This window comes from Musca domestica, unplaced genomic scaffold, assembly GCF_030504385.1.
Source record: "Musca domestica strain aabys unplaced genomic scaffold, Musca_domestica.polishedcontigs.V.1.1 2, whole genome shotgun sequence".
NCBI classification, from domain to species: Eukaryota; Metazoa; Arthropoda; class Insecta; order Diptera; family Muscidae; genus Musca; species Musca domestica.
The window spans coordinates 30,018,155-30,039,474 of record NW_026712249.1 but is presented as its reverse complement, the minus strand read 5'-3'; the positions used below and the strand labels follow the sequence as shown (position 1 = coordinate 30,039,474).

At 35.8% G+C, this 21,320-nt stretch overlaps 1 protein-coding gene across 4 annotated transcripts in view; it reads right to left on the bottom strand.

Moving 5' to 3' along the window:
• The window catches only part of LOC101889490 (nuclear factor of activated T-cells 5), a 194,869-nt gene that overhangs the window by 39,321 nt on the left and 134,228 nt on the right, over window positions 1-21,320 (bottom strand). For all 4 annotated transcript variants that reach the window (XM_059122067.1, XM_059122066.1, XM_059122069.1 and 1 more), the window contains 2 exons: window positions 12,957-13,081; window positions 10,544-11,028 (listed from right to left, as the gene is read on the bottom strand). In XM_059122067.1, the coding sequence (XP_058978050.1) occupies window positions 10,544-11,028; window positions 12,957-13,081 (610 nt within the window). The remainder of the gene's footprint in view (window positions 1-10,543; window positions 11,029-12,956; window positions 13,082-21,320) is intronic.

Genomic DNA, 21,320 nt, shown 5'->3' with positions numbered 1-21,320 from the left:
TTAAAAAGCAGTAAGTTCGGCCGGGCCGAACTTTTAATACCCTCCACCATTTGCAACGAATTTGGAAATTTTCAAAAAATAAAATTCTTAAAAAATTCTGTTAAAATTTTAAAAATACCGAATATAGTCGTTATTTTGGGGTCTATACGACGTGGACATACATAGGCATTGTTTGTCATAAGCCATTACCATATTCAAATTCGAAACTTGAAATAAACGGTGAATAATGTAGCTAAAATCATCAAAATACCGAATATAGGGAGGTACCGTTATATGGGGGCTATATGAAGACGTGGACCTGCACAGACAATTTTCTGTCTTAGGGTGTAGTATCCATTTTGAACTTCAAATACCAAATTTGAAACAATTCCCGTGAATAATGTCGCTAAAATCATCAAAATACCGAATATCGGGAGGTACCGTTATATAGGGGCTATACCAAGACGTGGAACTGCACGGATAATTTTCCGTCTTAGGGTGTAGTATCCATTTTGAACTTCAAATACCAAATTTGAAACAATTCCCGTGAATAATGTCGCTAAAATCATCAAAATACCGAATATAGGGAGGTACCCTTATATGGGGGCTATATGAAAACGTGGACCTTCATGGCCCATTTACGAACTTGCCTACTGGAAAAATAAACATTTGTGCAAAATTTTAGCCACCTATCTCAATTCATTCGAAAGATAGCGTGATTACAACAGACAGACAGACGGACAGACAGACAGACGGACATCGCTAAATCGACTTAGAATTTTACGCTGATCAAGAATATATATACTTTGTTGGGTCTGATATGAGTATTTCGAGGAGTTACAAACGGAATGACAAAGTTAATATACCCTCCATAGTATGGTGGAGGGTATAAAAAAAACAAGTGTTGAAGATATGATTTATTCGCTGATATCAGTTATAGCTGCCTCTGCTGCCACAGCGATTAAAATGCAAATTGGCAACGACTGCGCCGCCGTCTAAAGGTAATCAAGCAACAGGCGTGCCCCGCCGTTCGTCCGTTCGCTTTCATACATTCGTACAGCGTATATAGCGTAGACGACTCGCACAGACCATAAACATTTATTGTAGGTCATGGTTGTTAGCAAATCGAAAGACCCGACGACGCGTCGCACAAGTCTTGACAAAATAATAAAGCTCTTCAGAATTGGTTCTTAGTTCTGCGTGTTTTTGGCGATTGCCATTTGACACCCTTTATCTCCTCCCCTTTCGCTCCAGGTTGAAACACACAGAAATAGCAAGAATTTGATTGTGTTTCACCCGGCTGCTGGTCCTTGTTACCAACTAACCCGAAACTTGTCTGGACGCAACAATCTAAGTAACCCACCCCCTCCCCCCTTGTTCCGTCCCGAGCCCCACCCTCATGATTTTGTTTTGCCAATTTCCCCCACACACAAATGGTTTGTCTACATTGGGTTATCTTATCAAATGAAAGTTTGTTTTTACTTTACACTTCTACAAATACTCACACACACAGACATCATGTACACGTGTCTGTGTGTGTATGCATATTATCAAGTGAAAGAATAACAAAAAAAAAAAAAAAACATGTGTTATAAATAATTATACATCATCATCTCGCTGGCTGTTTTTTTTAAATACTTGTCGGCGGATCGGATGGAAAATTCAAAAGGGGTGAAATTTAACTCCAAAGTATTCGGAAAGGATCTCAAAAATTAAATCAGGAAAGGATAAAAAATTAAACAAGGACAAAAGATACATAAGAAAAAAAATGATTAAAACGCCAAAAAAAATACTTGAAATCGGTTGGAAATAAGGACTACACCAAGAAGTGGGCCAACATGAGCCATTTTTTTAAAACAATGATTTTTGAAGTCGATCCAAGCTCTCTATGAATTGTCAAAGCTCTATATCAAATATTGCTAAATATATTTTAAATAGTCGTGTGGGCCCGACCCTACAACACTACAATTGGTTTGAAGTCCCCTTATGTCCAAATCCATTTCGAAAGATTTCGTTTTTGAAATAATATTAAAAAAAAAGTTAAAAAGTATCGGTCGGTATTGGCGCCAGATATATACCCTCAGCCTATGTTCGATTATTTAAATATATTTTGACTATTGTTAAGATTATTCAAACGTCTGAACCTCTATGGAGCAGGTCCCGAAGGAATGGGCCAATATTGCCCATTTCCTATCGGACCCAAAAATATGATATAAAATATAATCGGATGTTAATTTCGCGTTTTATGAGCATCATGGGTACTCAAAATTTGAATATTTTGTGGGGGAGGTACCAGAAGAAGTGGGCCGATGTATTCCCCCTTCACACCAGACCATGGGTTAATATAAATATTGGGATGTCCGTCATTTGAAGACAATCGGACTCTTACATCACATTTTATGAGAGTTGTAATTATTCAAAATTTTGACCATTTGTGGGGGAGATACTTGATGGAGTGGACCTATATTGTCCATTTTCACACCCGACCTAGCACTGACGCAAATATTAGGATTTGCAAAGTTGAAGCAGAATCGGATTACACTTTCTCTTTCTGTGCAAAAAATATATTTTTTGAACATTTCGACCATTTGTGGGGGAGGTACCAGAAGGAGTGGACCGATATTGTTCATCTTAACACCAGACCTTGGGTTAATATAAATATTGGGATGTGTGAAATTTGAAGACAATAGGACCCTTACATCGCATTTTATGAGAGTTGTAATTATTCAAAATTTTGACCATTTGTGGGGGAGGTACTTGAAGGAGTGAACCGATATTGTCCATTTCCACACCTGACCTAGTACTGACGCAAATTTTAGGATTTGCAAAGTTGGAGCAAAATCGGATTATCCTTTCTCTTTCTGTGCAAAAAATATGTTTTTTGAAAATTTCTACCTTTTGTGGGGGAGGTACCAGAAGGAGTGGACCGATATTGCCCATCGTCGAACTCGATCTAAGTCTGACAAAAATATTACAATGTAGCCAATTTGGATCAAATCGGCTACTTCCTTCGAGAGTTATCGTGCGCGCCAGCCAGACAGACAGACGGACGGACGGACGGACATCGCTAGATCGACTCCAAATGTTCTGAAACGGATTTGGTCCAAAGAGACCTAGGGTCTAAATGATCGTGTTTACTTGCCAAAGAGGTCAGGTGAAAATGTGCACCTTCGGTTGGCCACCAGAATCTCTGGATACCAATCCTTTGGACTATTGTGTCTGGAGAATTTTGAAAAGCAAGGTTGGCACCAAAAAATACCAAAGTGTCGTTCACCTCAAGCAAGCGCTTCGCCGAAAATTGGCCAAAATACCGCAGAGCAACATTCAGGCAGCGTGTGACAGTTTTATTGGTAGTTTGAAGGCCATAATTCGTGCTAAAGGTGACCAATTCGAACAAATCTAAACTTATTCTAAAATTTGATGCTATTTCCGATATTTTTTGCTTTCATTCAATATTATTTAAAAAAAATATGTAAAAATTATGGCGTTTGACTTTCTGGCATTTTTTTTATCGCAGCATGTAAATGTGCATTCCAGACCGATCGATTTGGATTTGTATTTGTAAATTTTACAAATATTTAGCAAAATACTAATGATCTGACTGAACTCCCCGAAGTTCCCTTGAACTTGTTGTATCGATTCATTGTTGTTGCTGTTGTTTTTTTTTTTTTCAATTGTTTACCGTACTTTTTTTAATGGCATTTTCTTTTGTTTTGGTTTTCACGCCTTAGTTTTTGTATTTTTATGATTTTGTTTGTTTGTCTGGGCCGCCTTCATTTCATTTCGCAGACAAAATGTTTATCGCAAAAAAAGCGTCTAGATTTCAATTTCATCATTTAACAAAGACCCACCAACCAAGCATTGGGTTATGACCAAATTACTTTATCGCCTGGATTTAACGTTGATTTTCATTTCATGAAATAAAAATAGTTTTTTTTGGGGGGGTTTGCATAGCAGCTAACATAGAGTTCTTCCTGATTGCATCATACGTTTAGAAGACCCAAAAAAATTAGGAAATAAATTGAAGTCTTTTTCAATAATGTTGGAGCGGATGGAGACTCAATGGGGCCTCCTTGATTGGGTCTGCAAAGTCGCATGGTGTATATTGAGAAATTCGGACTTAAATAAGTTTTCCTCTTGTTGTTAAATGGTTGCGCTTCTCTAACATGTTTATATTTTAAATGTGTTTATTTTTATACCCTCCACCATAGTATGGAGGGTATATTAAGTTTGTCATTCCATTTGTAACACCTCGAAATATATATTTCAGAACCCCCAAAGTATTTTTAGTCTTGATCAGCATAAAATTCTTGCAATGTCCGTTCGTCCGCCCGTCCGTTTGTCCGTTTTAAAAATCACTCTAGCTTCCGAACGAAATGAAGTAGGTTGATAAAATTTTACTCGAATGCGTATTATGTCTGCAGGACTTTTGGTATTGAAAATGTGCCATGTAGGTCCACGTTTTGCTATAGCCTCCATATAATGGCACCACCCGATATTCGGTATTTTGATGATTTCAACGACATTATTCACCAGAAATGTGTCAAATTTGGTATTTGAAGTTCGTAATGGATACTACAGCCTATGACAGAAAATTGTCTGTGCAGGTCCAAGTCTTCGTATAGCCCGCATATAACGGTACCTCCAGATATTCGCTATTTTGATGATTTTAGGGACATTATTCACCGGAAATGTTTCAAATTTAGTATTTGAAGTACGTAATGGATACTACAGCCTATGGCATAAAATTGTCTGAGCAGGTCCACGTCTTTGTATAGCACCCCTATAACGGGACTCCCTCGATTTTCGGTATTTTGATGATTTTAGCGACATTATTCACCGGAACTGTTTCAAATTTGGTATTTGAAGTTCGTAATGGATACTACAGCCTATGGCAGAAAATTGTCTGAGCAGGTCCACGTTTTGGTGTAGGCTCCACACAAAAGTACCTCCCTATATTCGGTATTTGGATGATTTTAGCTACATTATGCACAGATTTTTTCAAGTTTCGCATTTGAATATTCTAATGGCTTATGACAAAAGTTGCCTATGCAGGTCGACGCCGTCGTATAGACCCTAATATAACGACTTAATTCGGTATTTTTAAGATCTTAACAGAATTTTTAACGGATTTCTTTTTTTTTATACCCTACACCACAAGGTGGTCAGGGTATTATGTCTTTGTGCATTTGTTTGTAACAGGCAAAAGGAAACGAGATAGACCCATAGTTCCTTTTGATGATCTGCATAGAATCACATTCTGAGTCGATTTATGCACGTCCGTCCGTCCGTCCGTCTGTCCATGTATTTTTGTAAACAAAGTACAGTTCGCATTTATTGCCCTATCCAGATGAAATTTTGCACAAATCATTTGTTTGGCCCAAGGACAAACCCTATTGAAATTGGAGATAATCGGTCAAAATTTAGATATAGCTCCCCTATATATCTTCGTCCGATTTGCTTTTTATTGTGCACCAAACGTGTAATATCAGTCCGAATAGTATGGAATTTTGCATGTACGATCAGATTGGACCTGAAAATTAGTATGCCAAATTTGATCGAAATCGGTTCAGTTATAGCTATAGCTCCCATATATATTGTTCATCCGATTTGTTATTTTTGTCCTCCGCAGCCGTAATATGCACTCTGTAACGACAATATTTGGGGAAATATATCAAATAGAGCTCAGAAATACTTTTGCTAAATTTTATCGAGATCGGTTAAGATTTGGATATAGCTCCCCTATATAACTTCGTCCGATTTACCTTTGATTGTCCACCAAACGTCTAATATTTGGCCAAATTGGATGAAATTTGGCACTTACGACCGAATTGAGTCTAGAAGCTAGTATATCAAATTTGGTGAGGATCGGTTCAGATATAGCTATAGCTCCCATATATACTGTTCACCCGATTTGTCATATTTGTTACCCACAACCGTAATATGCACTCCAACGAGTGCATACCCACGATATTCAGGGAAATATATCAAATACAGCTCAGAAATATCTTTGCCAAATTTTATCGAGATGGGTTCCGCTTTGGATATAGCTCCCATATATATTTTTATCCGATTTCAAATTATATGTGAACCAAATGGGCAATATAAGCTCGAATTTAAAAGATACAAATGCTTCGGCATATTTAGTTCTTTGAACCTTAAATTATAATTATAATCATAGCGTGTATGATTGAATTCTCCCATAAAAACTTTTAATTGTTATGCGCAGCTCTACAAAATTAGCAAACTGGTGTAGGGTATCATAAAGTCGGCCCCGCCCGACTTTATAACCTTCTTTACTGTTTTTTTTTTTTTTTTTTTTTTTTTTTGGAAAAATGCCAAATTAGCTCTAAATGGTGGAGGGTATTCAAAGATCCGCCCGGCCGAACTTACAGCTTTTTTTACTTGTTTCATTTACAGAAATCAATATTACATTTTCCTTCTTTCTTCCTTTACAATCCTCTTATATTTTTTTCCTTACATTTTATCAAATTGATCCTCTCAAAAATTGTTGTCTTGCCTCATTCACATTGTCATGTTGTAAAAATAAAACAGTTTCGGCACTGATCCGCCACTTTTTTGCATTTTTCTACACCACTACTACTTTTTTCTTGTTTTGCTTTTATTTTCAAACAAAAATTTTGTTATTTGTTTTATTTTTAGATTAAATTCGAATGTGACACGCTTCGAGTAAATGATTATTTGTAATTCCTATACATTCATTCTCTTATTTCTGCTACAAACTTATGTATATATGTATGTGTATATTCTATACGACGTAAGCGAGCTGCAAACAAACTCGAACATACGTATATGTACATATATATACACACACACACACACACACACACACAGCGATGGCTAAGGTGGCATTAGGCTTATACAATTTAATTACACTTGGAGGAAAAATTACAAGAAAATGTGATGCGGACAATGGGAAGTAAGGGAGAGACACATATATACAGGGTGAGATAAAAAAAAAACTGCAACCGATTTCAGACTGCTATCATTTCCAAGCCTCTCCTCCGACAGCTGTTAAAATTTTTCCAATGACAGCTCATTATATTGTTTACAAGCTTACCAAAGCATTTTGTTGAGAATTTTCCAGAAAAAAAGTTATTGGTGGCGGAATTCAAGCGTGATAGTGTGATTTCTTTATATTTGGCTGGAAACCCACAAGTGGCTATCGTTAGAGCACTCAAGCATTTAAATGTGAATAAATCGCTTGTATCTCGTATCATTTCTCGTTACCTTGATACTGGTAGCGTAGCCCGACGTCAAGGAAGTGGACGGAAGAGAACAGCAATATCAGCCGAGAAAAGGTTCGAAATATAAAGAATCGACTTGATCGAAACCCGCGTCGCAGTGGCCGAAAAATGGTTCGTGGGCTGAGCATATCGCAATATTTCATTCGACAAATATTGAAAAATGAGCTCGGGGTAAATCTATTGAAATTGCAAAAAGTTCAAGAACTTACAGCGCAACCGAAAGAAAATAGACTCAAAAGAACTAAAGAGTTGCGTCGCTTGGCCAAAAGTGGTGAACTGCCGAATTTGCTTTTCTCCGTCTCCTATGACAAAACATTCATTGCCGTCCAGTAATGGTTACAAAATGAGGTTCCTCGCTTCAGCGTACAATGGCCAACAAAATCTCCAGATACCAATTCGTTGGACTATTGTGTCTGTAGTATTTTGCAAAGCAAGGTTGGCACTAAAAAATACCAAAGCAAGCGCTTCGCCGGGAATATGCCAAAATACCGCAGAGCAACATTCGGGCAGCGTGTGACTGTTTCACTAGCCGTTTGAAGGCCATAATTCGTGCCAAAGTTGACCAATCCGAACAAATCTAAACTTATTCTAAAATTTGATGCTATTTCCGAATTTTTTTGCTTGAATTTAATAAAATTAGAAAAAAATGTAAAAATTATGGCATTTAACTTTGTTGCAGTTTTTTTTCTCACCCTGTATATCTTATTTTGACAGCTTCTGCCTAAACCGAAAGTTTATGATACCTCAATACGAAAAAAGGCCAAGGAAAAATTTATCAAAAAATTCGGAATATTTTGGGCTTTTTTGCAAAATTGATGTCAATATTTTCTAGAGAAATAATGAAATTAAAGTTTCCTTTTCTCAAGTGACTTATAGTGAAATTGGATGAAGAATGTTTTCGTCTTTAACGTCATCCTTATAAAATGATGCTTTGTTGGAGATTTTTGTACAAACTCACACATGGTATGGCGCTAACCCTAAAATGAGTATTTAATATTTACTTATGTTATTTATTTATTTTTGACATTTAGAATAAATTTAGACTTTTGGTGTCTTCTGAGGAGGTGTCTGGTAAAATTTTATGACAAATAATTTTGTAGAATATTTTCACTTCCTACAATCTCGTTTAATGGGAGTTTTTAACTATATTTTGGAAAAAGGACCAAAAATACCCCTTTGTTGACTCGCTTGAGGGTTAACATTTTCGACCAAAATAATCCTCGCATTGTTATCTGTAATATTGCCCAAGACACTATATACCTAAAGTGAACGTTTTCCATGGAATCTCAATCTGAAAATTTAAAAAAAATGTTGTTGAGGGGGGAACTTGTCCCCTCTATTTAGGTAATTTTGCGATTTAAACCTTCAAGCTTTCTTTTTTTTGCTCTACTTTCATAATCTGCTGAATATTCCCTGTAATTGTTTTCTGTGTTGCACAGTTTAATTAGGGTTTACATGTCGCGATTAAATTCTAAACTAAAATGTATGACTTCCCACACACTCGTATTTATAGCTTCTCATCTACTATACATGGAAGTTTGGAGAATCCATGTTATTTTAAAATATTCCAACGAAATGGCTACCACGTCCATTCACATACACTCATACACAAGCAAAAGAATGCTTGTAAACAGCAAAGGGAACAATTAGTTATAAATACGAGTGAGTGAGTGAAAGAAAAAGATTAATGGCAGTTAAGCGAAAATTGATTTTTCCCAATTCTCAATTTCAAAATTCGAAGTATTACACATGCCTTGGATATAATTAAAAATTTATTATATTTTAACCGAAATCAAGAGAACCCCAATTTTTATACCCTACACCACAAGGTGGTCGGGGTATTATGTCTTTGTGCATTTGTTTGTAATAGGCAAAAGGAAACGAGATATACCCATGGTTCCTTTTGATGATATGCATAGAATCACATTCTGAGTCGATTTATGCATGTCCTCCGTCCCTCTGTCCATGTATTTTTGTAAACAAAGTACAGTTCGCATTTATTGTCCTATCCAGATGAAATTTTGCACAAATCATTTGTTTGGCCCAAGGACGAACCCTATTGAAATTGGAGATAAACGGTCAAAATATAGATATAGCTCCCATATATATCTTCGTCCGATTTGCCTTTTATTGTGCACCGAACATGTAATATCAGTCCGAATTGTATGGAATTTTGCACGTACGATCAGATTGGTAAGTATGCCAAATTTGATCGAAATCGGTTCAGATATAGCTATAGCTCCCATATATATTGTTAATCCGATTTGCTATTTTTGTCCTCCGCAAATACACCTCAGAAATATCTTTGCCAAATTTTATAGAGATCGGTTCCGATTTGGATATAGCTCCCATATATATTTTTATCCGATTTCAAATTAATTGTGCACCAAATGGGCAATACAAATCCGAATTTAAAAGATACAAATGCTTCGGCATATTTAGTTCTTTGAAGTTTAAATTATAATTATAATATCAGTCCGAATTGAATTCTCCCATAAAAACGTTTAATTGTTTTGCGCCGCCCCGGCCGACTTTAAGACTTTCTTTACTAGTTGATGTATTGGAACATGTAGTGAAATTTTAAGAAAAATAATTTTGCCGAATATTTTGACTTGCTACGACCCCTTTTGGATGGATAAATGCTTTTAAACATCCTTTTCTCAAAGTGGGCACCCTAACATATGTCATTTTCACGATCTAATAATTTAAAGCGTAATTTGTCACTGGAGAATTGAAAAAAAAAATAGATTTCTGAATGGGGAAAACGTAAAAGCCCACAAATATTTCATTCAAAACTTCGCCTCGGTTTCTAACCCAAAAAATAGAAAATAAATAAAACAAAATAATAATTTGCTAAATAAAATACAAATGAAAAAAAGGGAGGAGGCAAAGAGCAAAAGAATAATAACAAATAATATTTTGAACAAATAAAACAACAACGGAATGCCGATCAATGGCAACAAAAAAATAATAAAACAAGTTAGTGTTTGGTTCGTTCGGGCTGGCGGGCAAAGTGTTAAAAAAATTGCCAAAAAATTGCCAAATGGATTTCCAAGAATCAATTGGATGGATGGTTCGAGGGATGGATAGGAGGTGGGTGAGAAGTATGAAGGAAATGCTTGGAGAGATTTGGGTAGATGGGTGTTTGGTGATTCTGGTGGGGCGCAGCGCTGAACTGTGTGTGAATTTTTGCAGATAAATGATTGGTGTGGCGCTCGATTTTGAAATCGTAATTTTATTACTCCACTTCCCCTCCACACCTTGGGAGTGTGGGTAAGAGGGGTTAAATCACTTACCTTGAGGCAGGTATGGCGCGAATCAATTGATGTTGATGCTGTTGTGTTTGCGGTGAATGCTGCAAATTTCCGGGCGAAGAATTCGCCACAGATGACGACGAAGAGGAGGAGGAGGACGACGAGGATGATGATGACGACGACGCTGATGTATTACTGTTGAGATTTGTTGTGACATTTTGTTGGTGTTGTTGTTGCTGCTGCTGCTGCTGGTGATGAGAATGATGATGATGTTGATGTTGTTGTTGTATGTGGAGACTGTTGCTGCTGGGAGAGGTACTTAAATTACTGCTTAAATTTGTACTTGAATTAGGGCTACTTGTTTGCATTTGTTGTTGCTGCTGCTGATGTTGGTGTTGATGCAACTGCTGCTGTTGTATTTCAACATGTTGATCGAACCCGAAACCACTATCATTGGAATTATCACAGGGTGGCGGATGTGGTCGCGGGGGAAATCGCTTGCCGGGGACTAGTTTGCCGGGACCAATCTGAAAGTGGTGAAAAGAAGAAGGAGGAAATGGAATTTAAGATTTTTCATCTTTTTGGATAAAACCCAACATTTCGCGGATAAAATTATCCACAATCGATAAAACACATTGGCGGTTAAAATTATCCACAGTTGTGGAAAAGTTAGTTATCCACGTTTGTGGATAAATTAATTATCCACATTTGTGGATAAGACATTTTATCCAAATTTGTGGATAAATTGATTATCCACATTTGTAGATAAATTAAGTATCCACTTTTGTGTATTATCCGCGAGTGTGGATAAATAGGTTATCCACTTTTATAGACAAATTTATTATCCGCATTTGTGGATAAATTAATTTTCCATGTTTTTGGAAAAGTTACTTATCCACACTTGTGGATAAATTGATTATCCTCATTTGCGGATAAGTTATTTTATCCACATTGGTGGATAAATAAATTATCCACATTTGTGGATAAACAAATTATCCACAATTGTGTATAAAATAATTATCCGCGAATGTGGATAAATAGGTTATCCGCTTTTATTGACAAATTTATTATCCGCATTTGTGGATAAATCAATTATTCATGGTTGTGGATAAATTAATTTTCCACATTTTTCGAAAAATTACTCATGCACGATTGTGGATAAATTGATTATCCACATTTGCGGATATGTTATTTTATCCAAGTAATTATCCACGTTTGTGGATAAATTACATATCCATTTGTGAATAAATTATTTATTACTTAATTATCTGCATTTGTGGATAAATAAATTATCCGCTTTTATGGATAAATTATTTATCCAGATTTTGGACAAATTTATTATCCACGGATAAGGTTTAATTATTTTGCCAACATTTGTGGATAAATTAATTATCCAAATAAATGGATAAAATAATTATCCATGTTTATGGATAAATAAATTATCCGCATTTGTGGATAAATAAATTATGCACGATTACGGATAAATAAGTTATCTGCATTTGTGGATAAAAAAAATTATCCGCTTTTATGGATAAATTATTTATCCAGGTTTTGGACAAATTTATTATCCACTGATAAGGGTCAATTATTTATCCACATTTGTGGATAACTATATTATACACCTTTGTGGATAAATTAATTATCCAAATAAATGGATAAAATAATTATCCATGTTTATGGATAAATAAATTATCCGAATTTGTGGATAAATAAATTATGCACGATTACGGATAAATAAGTTATCTGCATTTGTGGATAAATTATCTATCCACATTTGCGGATAAGTTATTTTATCCATATTTGTGGATTAATGAATTATCCTCATTGGTGGATAAAGTAATTATCCACGTGTATGGATAATTTTTTTTTAGTTATCCACAAATGTGGATAAATTAATTATGCTTGTGGATAAATTAATTATCCATGATTATGGATAAAATAATTATCCATGATTATGGATAAACTAATTATCCGCGTATGTGGCTAAATATATTATCCACATTTACGGATAAGTTATTTTATCCAAATTGTCGGATAAGTTATTTTATCCATGTGAAAAAAATTATCCACAGTTGTGAATAACTTATTATCCACACTTGTGGATAAATATATTATCCACACTTGTGGATAAATATATTATCCACATTTGTGGATAAACTAATTATCCACAGTTGTGAATAACTTATTATCCACATTTGTGGGTAAATAGATTATCCACATTTGTGGATAAATATATTATCCATATTTGTGGATAAATTAAATATCCCCATTTGCGGATAAATTTTGTGTTTAGTTTTTTATCCACGTTTGTGGATAAATAAACTATCTAAATTTTTTAATTTTGTTATTTTTTAATTTATTTATTTTTTATTTTTATTTTATATTTTATTTTTAATTTTATTTTATTTATTTATTTTTTTTTTTTTTGAATCCTCAATTATTGTACTCTACTTACCCTGGACATTGAGTGCAATTTACCAGGAAATGCCTTGCCCGGATGCCTTTTGGAGGGCGTCCGAAAACCTTTACGATGGATACGCGGGTTCATTGTTGACATGGTGGACATTGCGGTACGCATACCTAGAAGAAACAACAAAAACAAAAATCATAAGTTATCTGACAATGTTGAACAGCTATTAATGTTATTGTTCGTGTTGTTGTGATTTTTATTACTGGTGTTGTTGTAGAAAATCATATTCAATTGCAATTTAATTTGAAGTAACTGGACTGGATGCTGGTGATGGTACTTGGAATAGCTGGCTTGCTAGCTATTCTTCTCGTTGCTATTATTATGATTTTTATTGTTGTTGTTGTTATTGCTATTGTTTGTGCATTTTATTCGACGCATGATTTCAATTTGCCCTCAAGGAAAAACTCACTGAATGTGTGTGTGTGGATGTTTGTGTGTCGTCGCACTGATAAAGTTAGAGTCCAACGCCCTCTCTTATGGCACAGCCAGCGGACCAACCTCAATATCAGACACTTATTTAACAATGGACATGACAACAACAATCACAGTACAGAATGTGCAATAGAGAAGAAAAAAAATAATAACAACAACAACAATAATAAATAAATTTATTTAAAATTACAATGAGTTGTAACAAATAAAAATATTTAAACAAAATAAAAAATACAAGATTCATTTAAAAGAAACAAAATTTAAAGCACATTTCAAAGAAAGAAGAAGAGTAATATTTGAAAAAAAAAATCGAATTTTGTAAATTTGAAAAAAAATATTAGTTAGCTCTTATTGCTTTTTAGCTTGAAGTATTTTTATATATTGGGTTAAATAAAATCAGAGTATATTCTTCACTCGCTTGTAGGCTGATCAAAATGTAGCTGACCGACCAAGCGATCTGTCGGCTGCTGATGGTGGTGGTGTTGTTGTTGTTGAATTGTCACCATCCCAAGCAAGCAATTCAAGACGAGCGCACACACACCGACAGACAAACAATCATTGTTATTGGCACAGAAAAAAAATCACAGAAAGCAGAGTGGACCCACAGATGGACTGGTGGACCGACAGGCGGGCGGGCGGACGGACGGATGGACCCCAAACCAAGCAGTACCAATAACAAGAGACGAATGATGCTGTGGCTGCAGCTGCAGAGGCAAAGGCAGCATCAATTACAAAGACGTTCGTTCGGTGATTAGACGAGCTCATTGCTGAATTGGGGTATTACATTAGCTGTTCCGTTCCGATCGCAATTATTAAAATTTTTATTTTTTTTAAATGATTTAAAAATAAAATTTTCAATTCGGCAACAATTTTCAAAAAAAAAAAAAAAAAAAAAAAAACATATTTATTTATTTATTTTTTTTTTTTTGCCTGAAAATTAAAGCTTTTTACAACCTCATCCATATGGCCACATAGGGTATATAAGATTTAATAGGGCCGACATATTCTCCTCGAAATAAGGGTTTTAGAATCTAGGTCTCTTTGGACCTTATCCTTTTCAAGACATTTGGAGTCGATATAGAGGTGTCCGTCGTCCGTCCACCGATATAGTTGGCTGGTGCGCAGTATAACTCTTGAAAGGGGGATCCGATTCGGTCCGAGTCTGGGACATTAAAATATTATTATCAAACTTAGATTGAGTTCGAAAATGAGCTATATCTGTCCACGCCTTTTGGGACCTCCCTCACAACAGTTCAAATGTTTGGAATACCAATAACTCTCATAAAATTCGAAATCAACATCCGATTCTTTTCAAACTCGACACATTTCAAAATTTCTATCAACACAAGGTCTGGTAAGAAGATGGAATATGCAGGGTAAGATGAAAATACTGCAACCAACTTCAGGCTGCTGTCATTTCTAAGCCACTCGTCCGACAGCTATTCAAATTATTCCAGTGGCAGCTCATTACATTGTTTACAAGCGCACAAAAGCATTTTGGTGAGAATAATTCCAGAAAAAAAGTTATTTGTGATGGAATTCAAGCGTGATAGTGTGATCTCTTTATATTTGACTGGAAAACCACAAGTGGCTATCATTCAGCATTTAAATGTAAATAAATCGCTTGTGTCTCGTACCATCCCTCGTTACCGTGATACTGGTAGTCAAGGAAGTGGACGGAAGAAAACAGCAGCAACATCAGCAGAAATGGTTCGAAAAGTAAAGAAGCGATTTGATCGAAACCCGCGTCGCAGTAGCCGAAAAATGGCTCGTGACCTGAACATATTGCAATATTCCATTCGGCAAATATTGAAAAATGAGCTCGGGGTAAAGTTATTGAAATTCCAAAGAGTGCAAAAACTTACACCGCAACCGCAGCAGAAAGAAAATAGACTGAAATGAGCTAAAGAGTTGCTTCGCTTGGGCGAAAGTGTTAAACTGCCGAATTTGGTTTTCTCCGATGAGAAAACATTCGTTGTCCAGCAGTTTGTAAAGAATCAAAATGATCGTGTTTGCTTGCCAAAGAGGTCAGCTGAAAATGTGCGCCTTCGGTTGGCCACCAGAACTCAGGCGCCGGCCATGGTGATGATGTGGGCCGCCATAACAGCCGATGACTGCTCTCTGCTCTTTTTTATCGACCGTGGCATCAGAATAAATGCCTAATATTATTGCGATATATCATCAGAATAAATGCGGAATATTATTGGGCGCGCAAAACAGGATTCAGCACCATTGCACTTAGATCGCACTTAGCCCAATATTGGTTACAAAATAAGGTTCCTCGCTTCATTTCCAGCGCACAATGGCCACCAAAATCTCCGGATACCAATCCATTGGACTATTGTGTCTGGAGTATTTTGGAAAGCAAGGTTAGCACTAAAAAATACCAAAGTGTCGGTCACCTCAAGCAAGCGCTTCGCCGGCAATGGGCCAAAATACCGCAGAGCAACATTCGATCAGCGTGTGACGGCGTTTTCATTGTCCGTTTGAAGGCCATAATTCGTGCCAAAGGTGACCAATTCAAACAAATCGAAACTTATTCGAAAATTTGATGCTATTTCCGACAGGTTCTGCTTTCATTCAATAAAATTTAAAACAAGTAAAAAAGCTGTAAGTTCGGACGGGATGAACTTTTAATAACTTGCACCATTCGGTACAAATTTGGCAATTTCCAAAAAAAAACCTTTAAAAAAAACTGTTAAAATCTTAAAAATACCGAACGCCTATACGACGACGTGTTCCTGCATAGGCAACTTTTGTCATAAGTTATTACAATATTTAAATGCGAAACTTAAAGAAAAATCTGTTTATAATGTAGATAAAATAATCAAAATACCGAATATAGGGGGTGGTACCGTTATATGGGGGCTATACGAAGACGTGGACCTGCACAGACAATTTTCTGGCATGGGCTGAAGTATCCATTACGAACTTTACATGCGAAATTTGAAACAATCCCGGTAAATAATTTCGCTAAAATCATCAAAATATCGAATATCGGGGGGTATGGTATATGGGGGCAATACGAAGACGTGGACCTACATAGCCCATTTTATGTTTTATGTGGCAGTATCTATTACGAACTTCAAATACCAAATTTGGAACGATTCCGGTGAATAATGTCGCTAAAATCATCAAAATACCGAATATCGAGGGAGGTACCGTTATATGGGGGCTATATGACAACTTGGACCTACATGGCCCATTTACGAACTAAACCTGCCTACTGGCAAATTATACATGTGTGCAAAATTTTAGCCTTCTATCTCAATTTGTTCGAAAGATAGCGGGATTACAACAGACAGACAGATAGACAGGCAGACAGACGGACATGGCTAAATCGTCTTAGAATATTACACTGATCAAGAATATATATACATTGTTGTCTCCATAGTATGGTGGAGGGTATAACAAATGTAAAAGTTATGGAGTTTGACTTTGTTACAGTTTTTTTATATCTCACCCTGTAATGGCTACATTGGGTATTTTTAAGATTTTAGCAGAATTTTTAACGGATTTGATTTTTTTTTTTTGAAAATTGCCAAATTCGTTCCAAACCGTGAAGGGTATTAAAAGTTCGACCCGGCCGGACTTACAGCTTTCTTTCATGTTTTCTTTTTTAATTTTTTAATATTTTGTCTTTTTTTTAATTTATTTTTTTAATATTTTGTCTTTTATTTGAGTTCATTGAACTTCATCTAGTCAAGGTGTTCCCTGACATCTATTCACAACGTTTTTGTTGTTGTCTTTCTTATGTCTCAAACAATTACTGTATCTCAAGTTTTTTTTTTTTTTTTTTTTTTTTTTGTTCGATGCTTTGGCTACTTTTGCATGACAATTTCAATTTGAATAGTTTGCTTTGAATCGCTGTAGCTGTTGGTTTTCTGGATTGACAATATTTTTCTAAAGTGAGGACATCACAGAAATAATAACAAAGAGGACAAACTATTTTATACAATTAAAAACATTTTAAACGCAATATTCCGAAGGAAAGATCAGCAGATCTCCTAAGGAAGTTCGATAGATGATTTATTAATATATGAAGGGAATTCCTTTGGATAGGCCAAAATTGGAAAATCAGTTCACCTGCAACCTTGTGATTACAAAAAAAAAAAAAAAAAATTAAATAAATTTATATAAATTATTTAAATGAATTAAATAAAATAATAAAAATATTTATTTGTACGCTGCTCGTATTTGCAAAATATTTTGCAAAACTTTTAAACCAAACACAGTGGGGATCTTGGCCTATTTTTTTTCTCCTGCCACCACACACAGACAAAATATGTACACACTCGGATATTTTCAGATAAATAAAAAAAACGCAATCTTTGTTTATTGATATTTTATTACTTCCAAACTATACAATGGGCAACGGAGCCAGAGCTACAGGTCGTATAAGAAAACTCAATATTTATATTAAGACCTTATTATTAAATAAATATTTAATTTCATGCGAATACTTTGAATACCTTTTTTTTAATTTTCATAACGCCATGAAGGCAATTACAGAGCTCACGAGAATGGTGATATTAAAATATTTTTGCAAAAAGTTAAATTGCAGATTAAAATTGAAAACAAAATTTCAATGATGACCTTCCTTTGGCTGAAAAATATTGCCCTGTTTTGCCAAAAAGAATGAACCATTTTTTTGTTTGTTGTCCATAAAAAATCTTTATCAAATAATAAATATTTTGAAATTATTTAGATTGATTTTTATGCCACCACAAAATGACAAGGCATGAAATTTTTTGTATTTTTTCTCTGGAATTCAATCACAGTTTATTTTATCAGACAATAAACAAAAAAATCTTTTTTTTTTTTGGTAGATATTTAGACCCTCCCTGGAAGCAATCGCCTAAAGGGGTATGCCAATGCCAAAAAACAAAATTTAGTTTGACGTCAAACGAAAATTTTATTCCCAGTGGTTAGACGACACTCCCTACATAATTTCGATTGTCTGGCTCCTAATTTTATGAGGGACCGAATTTATTGTCTTGCGACTTTTTTATTACTAGGGGGTACAATATTTTGGATCTTCAGTAGAAGATTCATGGATCTTTCGCAAAATTTGCGGGGGAAGGGTCCTATAGAACACCGGGTCGGAGCTTTACAGGAAGTTCAATTGCTCTTCACCCAAAGATTCGCTGTAGATCTTCAAGTGAAAATCATTCATAAATATTCAGATAAAGATCTTCACACGAAGATCGACTGATCTTCTAGTCGAAGATTTATTGACTTCCCCCTGAAGATCCACCGATATTCATTCGAAGACCTATTGACCTTCACATAAAAAACCACTGATCTCTGCTCAAAGATATATTAATCTTTCGCTGATTTTCACTCCAGAATCTACTGAACTTCAACTGAAGATCTATCGATCTTCCCAAAGATCTACAGATGTTCGTTCGAAGATCTACTGATCTTCACCTGAAAATCTACAAATCTTTATCCGAAGACCTACTGATCTTCACTGGAAGATCTACTTATCTTCACTCGAAGATATACTGATCTTCACTTGAAGATATAGAGATCTTCAACCGAAGATCTACAGATCTTCAACCGAAAATCTACAGATCTTCACCTGAAGATATACAGATCTTCAACGGAAGATCTACTGATCTTCACCTGAAGATATACAGATCTTCAACTGAAGATCTACAGATCTTCACCCAAAGATCTACAGATCTTCTTCCGAAGATCTACAGATCTTCACCCGAAGATCTATTGATCTTCACCCCAAGATATACCGATCTTCAATTGAAGATTGACTGATCTTCACCCGAAGATCTCCTGATCTTTATACGAAGATCTTCTGATCTTCACCTGAAAATCTACTGATCTGCACCTCAAGATCTAACGATCTTCAACTGAAGATTCACTGATCTTCACCCGAAGATCTCCTGATCTTCACCGGAAAATCTACTGATCTTCATCCGAAGATCTCCTGATCTTCATCCGAAGATCTCCTGATCTTCACCCGAAGATCTACTGATCTTCACTTGAATATTTACCGATCTTCAATTGAAGATTCATTGATCTTCAACCGAAGATCCACCGATCCTCATTCGAAGATCTACAGATCTTCAACCGAAAATCTACAGATCTTCACCCGAAGATCTACTGATCTTCACCCGAAGATCTGCTATACAGATCTTTAACCGAATATCTACTGATCTTCACCCGAAGATCTACTGATCTTCACCTGAAGATCTACTGATCTTCACCTGAAGATCTACTGATCTTCAACCGAAGATCTACAGATCTTCACCCGAAGTTTTACTGATCTGCACCCCAAGATATACCGATCTTCAACTGATGATTCACTGATCTTCACGCGAAAATCTACTGATCTTCAGACGAAGATCTACTGATCTTCACCCGAAGTTCTACTGATCTTCACCTGAAGATCTACTGATCTGCACCCCAAGATATCACCGATCTTCAATTGAAGATTCACTGATCTTTACCCGAAGATCTCCTGATCTTCAGCCGAAGATCTACAGATCTTTAACCGAAGATCTACAGATCTTTAACCGAAGATCTACAGATCTTTAACCGAAGATCTCCTGATCTTCAGCCGAAGATCTCCTGATCTTCAGCCGAAGATCTCCTGATCTTCACCCGAAGATCTACTGATCTTCACACGAAGATCTACGGATCTTCACCCAAAGATCTACTGATCTTCACCCGAAGATCTACAGATCTTCAACCGAAGATCTACTGATCTGCACCCGAAGATTTACAGATCTTCCACCAAAGATCTACTGATCTTCCCCTGATCTTCACCCGAATTTCTAATGATCTTCACCAGAAGTTCTACCTATCTTCACCAAAAGATCGGCTGATCTTCATTCGAAGATCTTCTGATCTTCATTCGAAGATCTTCTGATCTTCACCCAAAGATCTCCTGATCTCCACCCGAAGATCTCGATGATTTAGAAATGTTATAGAAGATCTTGTGATAAGCCGTAGAAAATCTATTCATCTCCAAGATCCGTTAATTTTCACAGATACCTTCGGCTATTATTAATATTTGCATCATCAAAAAAAATTCTCCCGAATTTCTATAGAATTTCTCTCCGCACAACTTAAACCCCCATTTGTTTGCTCCCCCACTTTGCCCATTTCACTATTTTGTTTGCCAGTAAATTATTAAGTTTTTTGTTTTTGTTTTTCCGTTTTTTTTTTTTTTTGCGCAAAACTAAAATACTAATATTTGATAACACCTGCCATCAAGTAGTGTTGGTGGTAAGTGGTTATAAAAATAAATACGTTTTTTTTTTTGCTTCGCTTATTTATTTTCAACATTTAGCGCCAATATGGCACTTAAGTTAGAATATTTTGACCAGACCAATACGCACTGCAGGGCAAGTTGAGAATATCAAACAAATCAAAGAGAAAAACAAAATAGATAAGTTTTGCAGGTGATTTCTTTTTGGCAGGAGAGAAAAACCAGAAATTATGTTAACAAGCTAAACATAAATTTAAAAAAAAAAAATGCAAAATATTTTCACCCCTTGATGGAGAATGATGATCCACTCCCCCCCCCCCCCAATTATAACTACACATCAAGATTTGGGGACATAAATATGGGAGATGTAAACTAACAAATCAGATCAAAATATTTCGGATTGTTAATTTCAAAAAACACCTCCAACCATTTCCTTGTGGACAAACATAAGTTTGCTGATATTTTCTTCGTCTGTCTGCCTCTAGGCACTCCCCGCGATAGGCACCCACGAAAAAAAAAAACACAGATGCCATCGGATTGGTTGTTTTTTTTTTTTTTTTCATCATGGCATTATCCATCTGAGGTGTCTGCCAAGCGATTACACGGAATATCCATGTAAATATTTTGTTGCAAAGAAGACGGCGCGTGCGACCTCATTTTGTAAAGAAGGTCACTACCTCCAA